At 45.6% G+C, this 11,357-nt stretch overlaps 1 protein-coding gene and 1 non-coding gene across 2 annotated transcripts; one reads left to right on the top strand and one right to left on the bottom strand.

Annotated features, from left to right (window-relative positions):
- The first annotated feature begins 3,682 nt into the window (after window positions 1-3,682).
- On the top strand, window positions 3,683-3,801 carry LOC117164558 (5S ribosomal RNA). Its single transcript, XR_004465689.1, has one exon. It is a non-coding gene; the product is annotated as a 5S ribosomal RNA (ribosomal RNA).
- Window positions 3,802-6,933: 3,132 nt separating this feature from the next.
- Window positions 6,934-10,101, bottom strand: LOC143304453 (uncharacterized). Its single transcript, XM_076626932.1, has one exon. The coding sequence runs from the start codon at window positions 10,099-10,101 to the stop codon at window positions 6,934-6,936; it is 3,168 nt and encodes a 1,055-aa protein (XP_076483047.1).
- Window positions 10,102-11,357: the final 1,256 nt, after the last annotated feature.

Raw genomic sequence — 11,357 nt, 5'->3', positions numbered from 1 at the left:
AATTATATTAAACACGAAAAATGTAAAGCGCCGACACATATTATAGCATGGCTACGTCGTACCGTTGCATATCGGCACCTTTGCCTAAGATATCATTACATAAATTCACCGTTTATTGTGAATACCAACATGTATTTAAAATTGTATCTTGGGTTTAATAAACATCTTAAAAAAAAAAATTCAGGAAAAAAGAATATTAAAAAAACAGATGTATGTAAATGTGAGAATGATATAATGTATGGTAATAGTCGCGTAGTACTAAAACATTTCTTTTTTTCGATGCTTATATTATAGATTATTAAAGATAGATTATTAAAGATAGATTATTAAGAAAAGCAAACAAAAAAAAAATTGGAAAAATAAAAAAACCAATACAACACGGAGTTCCCAAGCGGTCAACCATCTAAGTACCATCCGTGCCTAGCGTTGCGTGCTTAACTTTCGTGATCAGACGAAAACGAGTGCTTTTTTAATTTTAATTATAACGTTTATTGCCCAAAGAAGTACATATTTTGTATATAAGGCCTAAAATTCTTACTATATCGAATGCTTTTTCAAGGCAGGCGGCTACTCGTTGCTTTGCATTGAGAGCCCACCAAGCAATTTATTACAGTTATTAATTCGACACAAAGCACAAGTCCAGGTATAATAAGTCTTACGAAATAAATACGCGCGTGTCAACAAACTCCGTATACACGTATGATGCGTCTGTATGCTTATGCTGCGATCGCTGAACTCTCTCGGTCGTCATTTCGTTTGTTTATTTATACTAGTCGGGGGACAGTCGGAAAGTTTGAACTCGACTGGTTATCTTTTAACAAGTTACTTATACCACTGTCGGGGGATACTTGTATTATGTAAATTGGGAGCAATATATTGTTCTCCCTTGATCTTTTTGTCGTGAATCGTGTGACTTTTGTGAATTTTACGTCGTCTATTTGCAAGGCTTGTAGGTCTGTGAGTATTTCTGTTTCGGTGTAACTATTGTCTAAACCTTTTAACAAGTATGTATGGTGTTTCTCTGTTTTGGGTGTGTACGTGTAAAAGGTTGTGTTAGCTGAGAGGAGTATTTGTTTTGCTCTGTGGAAATCGGGTAGGTTTCGGAGGTAGAGTGCATGTTTACCTGAGTGTATTCTTTTAATATGGAACTGATTGATGCCCGCTACTTTCTCTATGAGCGTTACCGTGTCCTTTGGGTCTTGTAGCGTTATGTTGATAGGCGGCGGTTTGTTATCCCTTGTAGTGGATGGAGCGTTCGTACGCCCCTCTGCGGTGTATCTGGTGGGGCGTCCGTCCGGTGCTCGGTCCCCCCTTGGCGATGCTGGTGGCGCTGGGCCTCCTGGGTTGTACGATGGGGTCTGTCGCCCCTGCAGTGTTGATTGTTTTGGTGGTATGGTGGGACTGAGTTTTCCTATTTTGCCTCGTAATGTTTCGTTTTTCTTTTTTATTTGTTCTAGCGTTGAGCTCGAAGTAGAGTAGTTTGATGGTCCCGGTTGTGGATGAGACTCCGTGTTTCTTCGACCAATCGCGGGGAGACGTAGTCGCTAGGAGAGACGTCAACGGGAGTCGTAAATTCCCGTTACGATTATAACAATCGACACCACGAATTGATCGATCCCCTGATTTCCGTTGAGATAATAGGGGTGATTGAATTTGTATAACACTGTGATTCACAGAATTATAAATTATATATTTCCAACACTTAGATTACACTGATGAGCATAGATAGATAGATAATCACTTATCGCACAAAGATAAGATATATATGTACGTTAGAGCAGGGCTCTTATAATTGGATTTAATGTATTAGTGGACGTAGCACTATAAGATATTTAGGAGAGGAAATGTAGGCTCGACAATACCGAGACCGACTTTCGCGTTAAGCTTAGACTGCCCCGATGGGCATTAGCGATAGACTTAGTAGTTGACTTTTCCAACGATGTAGAAGAAGTGAAGTTGAGTGACGATGCTGTGTCGGAGGAAAGCTAAGGATGGGTGTGTCTAGCGCACGGGAACATCGGATTTGTTGGTGACGATTTTAGTTAGGAGAATGAGGGAATTGGCTTCGTTGTTAATTGGTTAAACGAAGGGTCTTAACCGCCCTCGAGAGAAAGTGGTTAGTGGGAGGAAAGTTGCAGCATAGGTGTTACGTCGCGTAACACTCTACCTAGCCCAGGCCACACACCGCGGGCAATATGGCAACCAGATGTCTTCGGATACTCGCAGCGTATCCTCCACAGTTTCAAGAACCTTCCATAAATCTCATAGATTTCCTAGGAAAGGTCCTTCAAACAAAGCAAACATCTGGTTCGGAAGAATTTCCAAAGACTATTGTCTACCACGGCTTAACTAAGGAAAGTTGGTTTTTCTCACGCACGCTGCAACTTTCCTCCCACTAACCAATTTCTCTCGAGGGCGGTTAAGACCCTTCGTTTAACCAATTAAAAACGAAGCCTATTCCCTCACTCTCCTAAACAACATCGGCACCAACAAATCCGATGGTCCCGTGCGCTAGACACACCCATCCTTAGCTTTCCTCCGACACATCATCGTCTCCCAAGACGGTACTGATTTCACATCCTTCGAACGGTCAACATCCTTCGAGCGGGTAGATACACCCGCAGATCAGTCACTCAATCATCTCGTACACACGCACCAGTGTAACTATCCTCGTTATAAGTTGTGGAATAAACGGTGAAATATAACTTACTACTGTGTCATATTCAATCAACCACCTCTGTTATCTTAACCGAAACAGGGGAACGACTACTTCGCGGCGTCGATTCACCGAATCGTAGCGAGAATTTACGCCTCTCGCTGACGCGTTTTCCTCGCGACCGCGTCTCTCCGCGAACGGTCGTAACAATAGGTGAGAAAAACTAACTTTCCCTTGTCAAGCCGTGGTAGACAAGAGTCTTTAGAAATTCTTCGGAAACAGATGTTTGTTTGGTTTGAAGGACCTCTACTAGGAAATTCCTGAGATTTATGGAAGATACTTAAGGCTATCGAGGGTACGCCGTACGGAAGAGCGGACATCTGGTGTCCGTCTGGCCCGCGGTGAGTGACCTGGGCCAGGCAGAGGGTCGCCCGGCATAACACTCTGGTTCAGATTGTAGTATACTGAATCTGTTTTTTGTTATGATTGCTGGAGGCGAGGTAGCTCTTACGGGCTTCATGTTTTTCATTTCTTTAGCCTTTTCTTCTTGGCTGGAGTGATAATCTATAACTGTGTTTCATAGGATGTTTACTAGTCTTTTCGTCCTGGCAACCAGGTTTGGTTGTGGGTTGAGTTTCCGCGTCTTTTGAGCGGAAAGTCTTAAACTATTCTTGATTTTTTTGGCTGTTTTTTGTGTGATTATTTTTCTCTTGATGGCTTTTTTTATTGGGTCCACGGTGGGTTCCGTTTCGTTGCTTTTGGCTTCATTATCGGTAACTTCTATCTTTTTATACAATTTTATTTTGTCTTATTTTATTTTATTTTATTTTTATTCTTATTTGTATTTATAGAGATGATGTCAATGCAATATTTTTCACTTTTTGTCACTTATTCCTTCTACTTTAATGAATGTTTGTCTACTTTGACGCGCGTACTGAGAGGTCCGTCCTGCTCGGAGGTCTACAGTCAACTGACCACTTCTTTTTTCCTGAATATTAAGAGCAAGTAACAAAATTACTCACTTCAGCCAACTCTCATACCACGTTGAGTGCACTCGTTCTCGTCCGATCACGAAAGTTAAGCAACGTAGGGCACGGATAGTACTTAGATGGGTGACCGCTTGGGAACTCCGTGTGGTGTTGGCTTTTTTAAATTTTTTCCAATTCTTCCTACTTTTCTTAATAATTTATGGTCATGTACATCGTGTTAAAAATATACTTTTAGCATTACAGCGTATGTCAATGTCGTGGTTATTCGTTATACATTCAAGTACGCTTGTTTGAAAGTCAATAGACTATTGCTGAATCACGTACTACTTATAAATTGTTGTCTAGCACGTAAGTGTAATTTCATGTACATTATACACTAGTACTGTGCGCTATAATTCATGAACTGCACAATAGATTTAACGCACCAATTATCTATGCATCTATTACACTGATTCCTGCAGTAGTTTTTACTTTCCACACTCTATGGCCGCCGTTTGCACAAAACGGCTATTTATATTTATTCCAATTTTTATTCCACGGATGACGATGTAATAAATTTGTTAACATATAGCAAACTCGATACCGAATATTCATTACATACGTCTAATCCATTATGTCATTCGTGGTTTAAGTGAATATTTACTTTCACGTTAAAAAGACAAAGAAGGTGAAACCATACTAATTGCTGTACGTTCTGGTCGTTGTAAAAGATTTTGGATGGAAGAAACATAAACAGCTTGGTTTTCTTTTCCTAATCAAATCCAGTCTCTTTCTATGATAACGCAACGGATATCATAGAAAACAACGGATATAACATAGTTGATTAAATAAACCAGTAACACCATAAATTAATTATGCGCATAAAGTTCATATTACTTGTCTACCAACCAACCAACCAACCAACCAAACAGCACAAGTTATGTGATATAAATAACCTGATGAGATAATCTTTCAAGCACGAGTCCAAAATCTACAATGGCACAACTTTTCTTCGAAACAGAGACGTCCAGCTGTTTTTTCTACAACCCGTTTTCACTATGAATTCAATGGAACACCGTTTGGCCTAAAAGGTGTAGCCACCTGAGTAAAATTTCATACATTTAGGTGGACGTATGCACATCGTTCATCTTCACGAACATTTATACGTAAAGTCACATACACGTATTGTCTTCATAGTTGTTCGAAAATCGTGTCTCCTTTGCGATGAATTACAGTAGAGTTTTGTACAGTAGTGAATTACTTAGAGAAGACAGCGCAAGCGAAACAGGAAAAGGTGTGAGAGTCGGCTTAATAAGATACATATCGGTCAAACAATGTCGGCCTTTTTCATCCAACGCTTGCATAAAATGCTAACAGTTATTCTTTTCGTAAAACAATATCAATTATTTATTAGCATACTATTTTTATAATCAATTCGTTATATTTTTTGTATGATTGATCGCAATTAATCGGTCGTCATTCCCGTTACTGGGGGGAAATCAACCTACAGGGCCCTAGCGTTCCCTTTAACACGCCACTAAGTTCGACGGTTGAGTAGTGTAAAATGATCCGAATTCAATCGTCCATGAAAGAATACTAATTATCCATCAGTCAATGGTTAAACCTTATGTTTAATTTTTTTTAATTAAATTTTTACTGACTTTTTTGTGAGATTTTTCTGATTAAAATGAGGCCAAACACGATATAATTTATATCACATTTATATGTATATGTCGGAGATAAAAGGACACCGAAGCCTTCCCTTTGGAATTTGGGAAAACCCCTTAACACATTAATCTAGATTCTACTATAGCCGCAATTAAGCAATTGTCGTTATTCAATCCGATTGTATTTGTTCGAGATTTGTGATAATGAATTTGGGCTCGAGGCGACAATCAGTCGCCGAATGTAGCCGCGGTCAAGGGATGAACGCTTTCTCTAACAGAGGTATAGAGAAATTCTATAGCTCTCCTTAAAAGAAATAATTGTAGCGGCACTCGACAGAAAACATTCCAACGGTTTCTGTCCCGTGGCTCGCCACACGCAGACCCTATTCTCCGGCTAAAATGATTACCAGATGTCGATGCATCTCCACAGTACATGTTCAGCAAGCTTGAGAACCCGTTATAAATTTTAAGATTTAGTTTACTAAAGTCCTTCAAACAGACAAACAGTTTTGTCCCAACTACGTGAAGATAGGGGAAATGTATTTTTTTCACGAACGACGCTTCCCACTAGCAACTTTCCCTCAAGGGCGGCTAGCATCCTTTTCTCGATACCAACATGGAAATTGACCAATTGACAGCAACGTCAATTTCCCTCACTTTCCGAACAAGGGCTTTTCTCGACGAATCCGATGACCTCGTGTCCTTAGACACACCCCATCACAGTTTTCCTCTGCAGCATCACCCTGACGGAAAGTCATTCTCTCTCGTGATGTCTCAGTAGCGAGTTACATAGTGTCTTTACGCTTGGTGAATATTCTACGTTTTAACAAAAAGTTAGTGTTCTTTCACTCGCGGGGAGACACGATCGTGTAGAAGCGCATCAACAGGAGTCGTAAATTCCTGTTACGATTGTTCAATCGACGCCGCGAGATGATCGATCCCCTATTGCGTTTAGGCTAATAGAGGTGGTTAATTGAAGTGCACACTGCTGTAACGGGTTTTCAGTTGTGTTTTATTAAGACACTGTGTATACACTGAGTGGTGAATTAACAGCAACCGGGATACGGTTGGACTCGGTTAGAACGTAAGATCAGGGGATGAGAGGGCGAGAGCGTAAGCGCGAATCGTTGCTGCGAACTGAGACTTCCCGAGGTTGCTGACTGACTGACTGGCTGCCTGACTGACTCACTGACCGACTGCTGACTGACTCCCTCTTAGTTTTCCCCGAAGGAAAGCTTGATGCCGATTGGTCGTGACCCCGCTAAAGAAGCAGGACATGAGGAATTTCTCACCAGTGTCCGGGGTGATTTTATTGCTGGGGAAAACCAGTCGTTTCTATCCTATGTTTATGTGTTGGGTTTTCTCGTTCGGTGACTACCTGCCTTTTCCGAGCCTTTTTTAATAGCATAACAAACTCAAGGATTTTGCTAATCCGGACATAAACCGAAATGCTTCTAGACAACTAGATTGCTCGACACACATCTGGAAACAATTTAGCTAGAAGGTGACGTTTTATGGCCGGTCATTGAGTTTATTGGGGGTCTGGAAGCAGGTAGGTGGGCCGCTGGCCGCCAGGTAGCGTTGGCTGGGGTTCCGCTGCTCCATGCGACGCAACATCCTCCCCCCGTTGAGAGGGCACCGATCAAATTCTGCCTGTGGGTTCGATGGGGGTGTGCTCTGCCTCCTTCGAGGTCAGCGATTGTCCGGGCGCTTCTGGATCTGATTGGAATGGCAGGGGGACCAGCCGCTTGACGCCGCGGTCCAGGAGGTTCGATGAAGTCTGCACAGTCGCTGTTCGGATTACGCCATCGGCTCCGGGATGGACCTTGACTACCCGTCCCAAGGGCCAGCACATCGAGGGAACGTTGTCTTCTCTGAGCAGGACGATTGCGCCTTCGTGTATGTTATGTCCACCCTTGGTCCATTTGCTGCGGTTGTTTAATTGGTTGAGGTACTCCTTGTGCCAGCGTTTCCAAAAATGCTGTTTCATCTTTTGGATATGCTGCCATCTGGAGAGTCGGTTGGAGGGAGTGTCCCTGAAATCTCGCTCACGCACACTCATTAGTGATTCACCGATGAGGAAGTGACCAGGAGTGAGAACGAGGAGATCCTTGGGATCCGTGGATATGGGTGTTAATGGTCGGGAGTTGAGGACGGCTTCGATCTCTATGATCAGTGTATTGAATTGCTCGAAAGTGAGCAATTCATGACCTGCGACGCGTCTGAAGTGATGCTTAAAGGATTTCACCGCTGCCTCCCATAGTCCCCCGAAGTGTGGAGACTGAGGGGGTATGAAGCGCCATTCTATGTGTTTGTCTGCGAGGAATGCTTGTACTTTTGAGTGGTGATCGTCCGAGTGTAGAAGGTCATACAGTTCCCGTAAGTCGTTCTTTGCCCCGACGAAATTTGTACCATTGTCCGAATGGATTGTCGAGCAAAACCCTCGCCGAGCGATGAATCTACGAAGAGCGGCGATAAAGGTTTCGCTCGTGAGATCGCCAACGAGCTCCATGTGTACCGCCTTCACGGCTAGGCATACGAAGATCGCAACGTACACCTTGACCTGTCGGCGGTTACGATCTCTTGTCTCCTTTATGTAGAAGGGTCCACAATAGTCCACGCCGACATTCGCGAATGGTCGAGACTCTGTCACTCGCGCTTCCGGCAAATCACCCATTATGTATTCTACTGACGGTGGATGGGCGCGGCAGCAGCGGACGCAGTTCTTGATCGTGCGCCAGACTTGACTTCGGCCGTCGACGGGCCAATATCGTTGTCTGACAGCGTACAACGTAGCCTGTGTCCCGGAGTGCAGGTGAATCTGGTGTGTATGCTCGATAATCCGAGCTGTGACGGATGCTTTGGGTAGCAGTATTGGGTGTTTTTGACCGAAAGTCATCGACGAATGCCTGAGTCGACCCCCGACTCGCAGGATTCCTTTCTGGTCAATGAAAGGATTGAGTCGCGTGAGTTTCCTTGTTAACGCTGCGTTCCGGTTCATTCGGAGCGTACGGATTTCCTCGGGGAAATGGATGCCTTGTAATAGTATGATTAATTTGTCGTGAGCGATGTGTAATTCCGTTGCGGTCAAGGGTGTCATTCGGTTCTGTTTCTGCCTCCAACGGAGGCAACGAGCGACGATCCGAATTAGCTTAGGCCAGGAGGAGTACCGTTCCAACAGGCTGCAATCGGCGGGAGCCGCGGATAGACAAGTTGCCGTTTTTTGTTCTAACAACTCCGTTTGTGGTATTGGGGTCCAGGTCGGCCAGGAATCTTCCGATTGTTGGAGCCATTCTGGACCGTGCTGCCAAATGGTCGGGCGGAGAAATTCTTCGGGTGTTTGGCCTCGCGATATTAGATCCGCGGGATTGTCGTGGGTGGGGACATGACGCCGACTGCCGATGCTGGTTTTTCTTTGGATCTCGGAGACCCTGTTGGCGACAAACGTCTTGAGTGTGTGGGGTGACGTGGTTAGCCAGTGGAGAACGATGGCGGAGTCGGTCCAATAGACCATACGAGTGATGCTGTGTGATAAGGCTTGATGTATGGTAGCCATCAGGGACGTAAGAAGGAAGGCTCCGCTCAGCTCGAGCCGCGGAATGGTTTGGGATTTTAGCGGGGCTACTTTTGACTTCGCGGTTAGCAGCTGGGTCCGTACGCGGCCGTCCGGATTAACGGTTCGGAGATAGACGCATGCGCCGTAGGCCTTCTCGCTGGCGTCGCAAAAGCCGTGCATTTCGATCTCAGTTGCGGAGTCAATTATCGCCTTGCGTGGGAATGTAATATTGTTCAAGAGTGGCAATTGAGAATAATACCTGTCCCACTCTGAATGGAGATCTGATGGGAGAGATTCGTCCCACTCGGCTTTCACTGCCCAGACTCGCTGAAGCAGGATTTTCGCGCGGACGATCACTGGCGCGAGCAGCCCCAGAGGATCGTAGATTCGAGCGATTACGGAGCTGATCGATCGCTTCGTAACGCGGGGAATGTCTGCCTTGGCGTCAACCGAATAAATGAGTGAATCATCGGAGGACTTCCAGAAGACCCCAAGTGTTTTTAAGGGTTGAAGCTCGCCCAGCTGTAGCTTCTGATTTATGTCCGGGTCAGATAGTCCGTTGAGTAGTGTCCGGTTGTTGGACGCCCATTTTCTGATTTTTAAACCGGCTAGTTGGAGGAGTTCGGTGAGTTCTGTGCGGATTGACAGCGCTTCGCCTATCGTATCCGCTCCGGTGAGAGCGTCGTCGACGTAAAAGTCCCGTAACAATACCGATGAAGCTCGCGGGAATCGGTGCCCTTCATCGCTTGCCAATTGTCTGAGACACCGGATGGCTAGATAGGGTGCTGCAGACAGTCCGAACGTGACGGTGTTGATCTGATATGTTTCCAACTCGCCGTCGGAATTGCGCCATAAAATTTGCTGAAATCTTCGATCGACCGGACGCACGAGGAATTGTCGGTACATTTTCTCGACATCGCCGGTGAGGACGTACTGGTGAGATCGGAATCTCAAGAGGATATCGAACAAATCCTCTTGCAGCTTCGGACCTGTATAAAGGGTGTCGTTCAACGAGACGCCGGTGGTACTGGGTGCGGATCCGTCAAACACAACGCGAAGTTTTGTGGATGTGCTCGAGTCCTTAACGACGCCGTGGTGTGGCAAGTAATAGTCGTTCTCCGGTTCGTGGCGTGATGCAACCTTGGTCATGTGGCCCAAGTCCAGATACTCCTGAATGACCGCCCGATACGCTGTTTCGAACTGTTGATTTCGTCTGAATTGCTGCTGGAGAGAGGCGAGTCGTTTCATCGCCATTGCCTTGGATGATCCGAGTGACGAGATTTTGTCGTTAAAGGGGAGTGCGACGATGTATCGCCCATCGCTGGTGCGTTGGACGTGATTTTGAAAATGCTCCTCACATCGTCGATCCGCCTCCGATAAGTGTTTTATCTGAGGTCCCTCGTCGAGTTCCCAAAAGCGGGTGAGGTCCGTCTCTAGTTCCGTTGTGGAGGCATGAAAGACCCTGGCAGGTCCTGGGGAAGGTGGGCTCCCCCCGATGACCCACCCGAATCGCGTTTTTTGCAGGCGCAGATCGGGGCCGGTTGATGGGTTAAGATTTATCTGTCCGACACACAATGAGGCAACGGTGGGCCCTGAGCCCAACAAAATATCAATCGGGGATGGGACATGGAATGCTGGATCGGCTAGCGGGACATTCTTAGGTATCGTGATTGCGGAACGATCTATGAATTGGTCTGGGATCAGTGTCGAGATTGTTGGGAGGATTAGGAACGTCAATGTGCGTCGGTAGGCTTGGTCAGAGGATGTGATCGTGGCTGTAATGTAACGCCTTGAAGTGACTGATAGGGTGTCAAGGGCTCCGATTGGCACCGAACATTGATATTGGGGAAGTTTTAATGAGTTTGCAAGCCGCTCAGTTATGAAATTCATAGTGGAACCGGTATCTAACAGGGCTCGACAGCGCACTGGTTGGATTTTGTGGTTTAGGATATTGACGCGTGCAGTGGTTAACAGGTCGTTGGATGGGGTTATGGTCCGTGAGTTGGTCTCCCTTGTTGCGCCTGCCCGTCTTAGTCATTGTCTGTTTTGTCGTTGCGAGTTGGATGATGGATTATTTGGATGGTATGACGGAGCTTTCCTTGTGCTTGGGGGCGTGGTGGGAGGCGTCTGATTGCTCATTGGCGCGTCTGATCGATGTAGGAGCGTGTGATGGCGTTGATCACATATGCGGCAAGAGCCAGAGGTGCAGTGTTGCAATTTGTGTCCTGGTAGCAGGCAATTCGTACACGCTGAGATTTCCTCGGCGGCTAGAATCCGTTCGTCGATCGTCTTCGTCCTAAAGGTGTTGCAGCGCCAAATTTTGTGTGGTCCATGGCAGATTGGACAGAGTGGCGGTGATCGTGACGTGACAAATGCCTGCCCTCGTGGTGAGCGTGTCGTTCTTGCAGGTTCTATGACCTGACAGCGATCGTTCAAGAATTGCAAGAAGTCCGGGAACGTGGGGAATGGTGTGGACCTTATCTTTTCCTTCCATATTGAATCGGTTTCCC

This window comes from Bombus vancouverensis, unplaced genomic scaffold (assembly GCF_051014615.1).
Source record: "Bombus vancouverensis nearcticus unplaced genomic scaffold, iyBomVanc1_principal scaffold0036, whole genome shotgun sequence".
Taxonomy (NCBI): Eukaryota; Metazoa; Arthropoda; class Insecta; order Hymenoptera; family Apidae; genus Bombus; species Bombus vancouverensis.
Note: the sequence above shows the minus strand (reverse complement) of the source record. Positions and strands in the feature narration are given on the sequence as shown.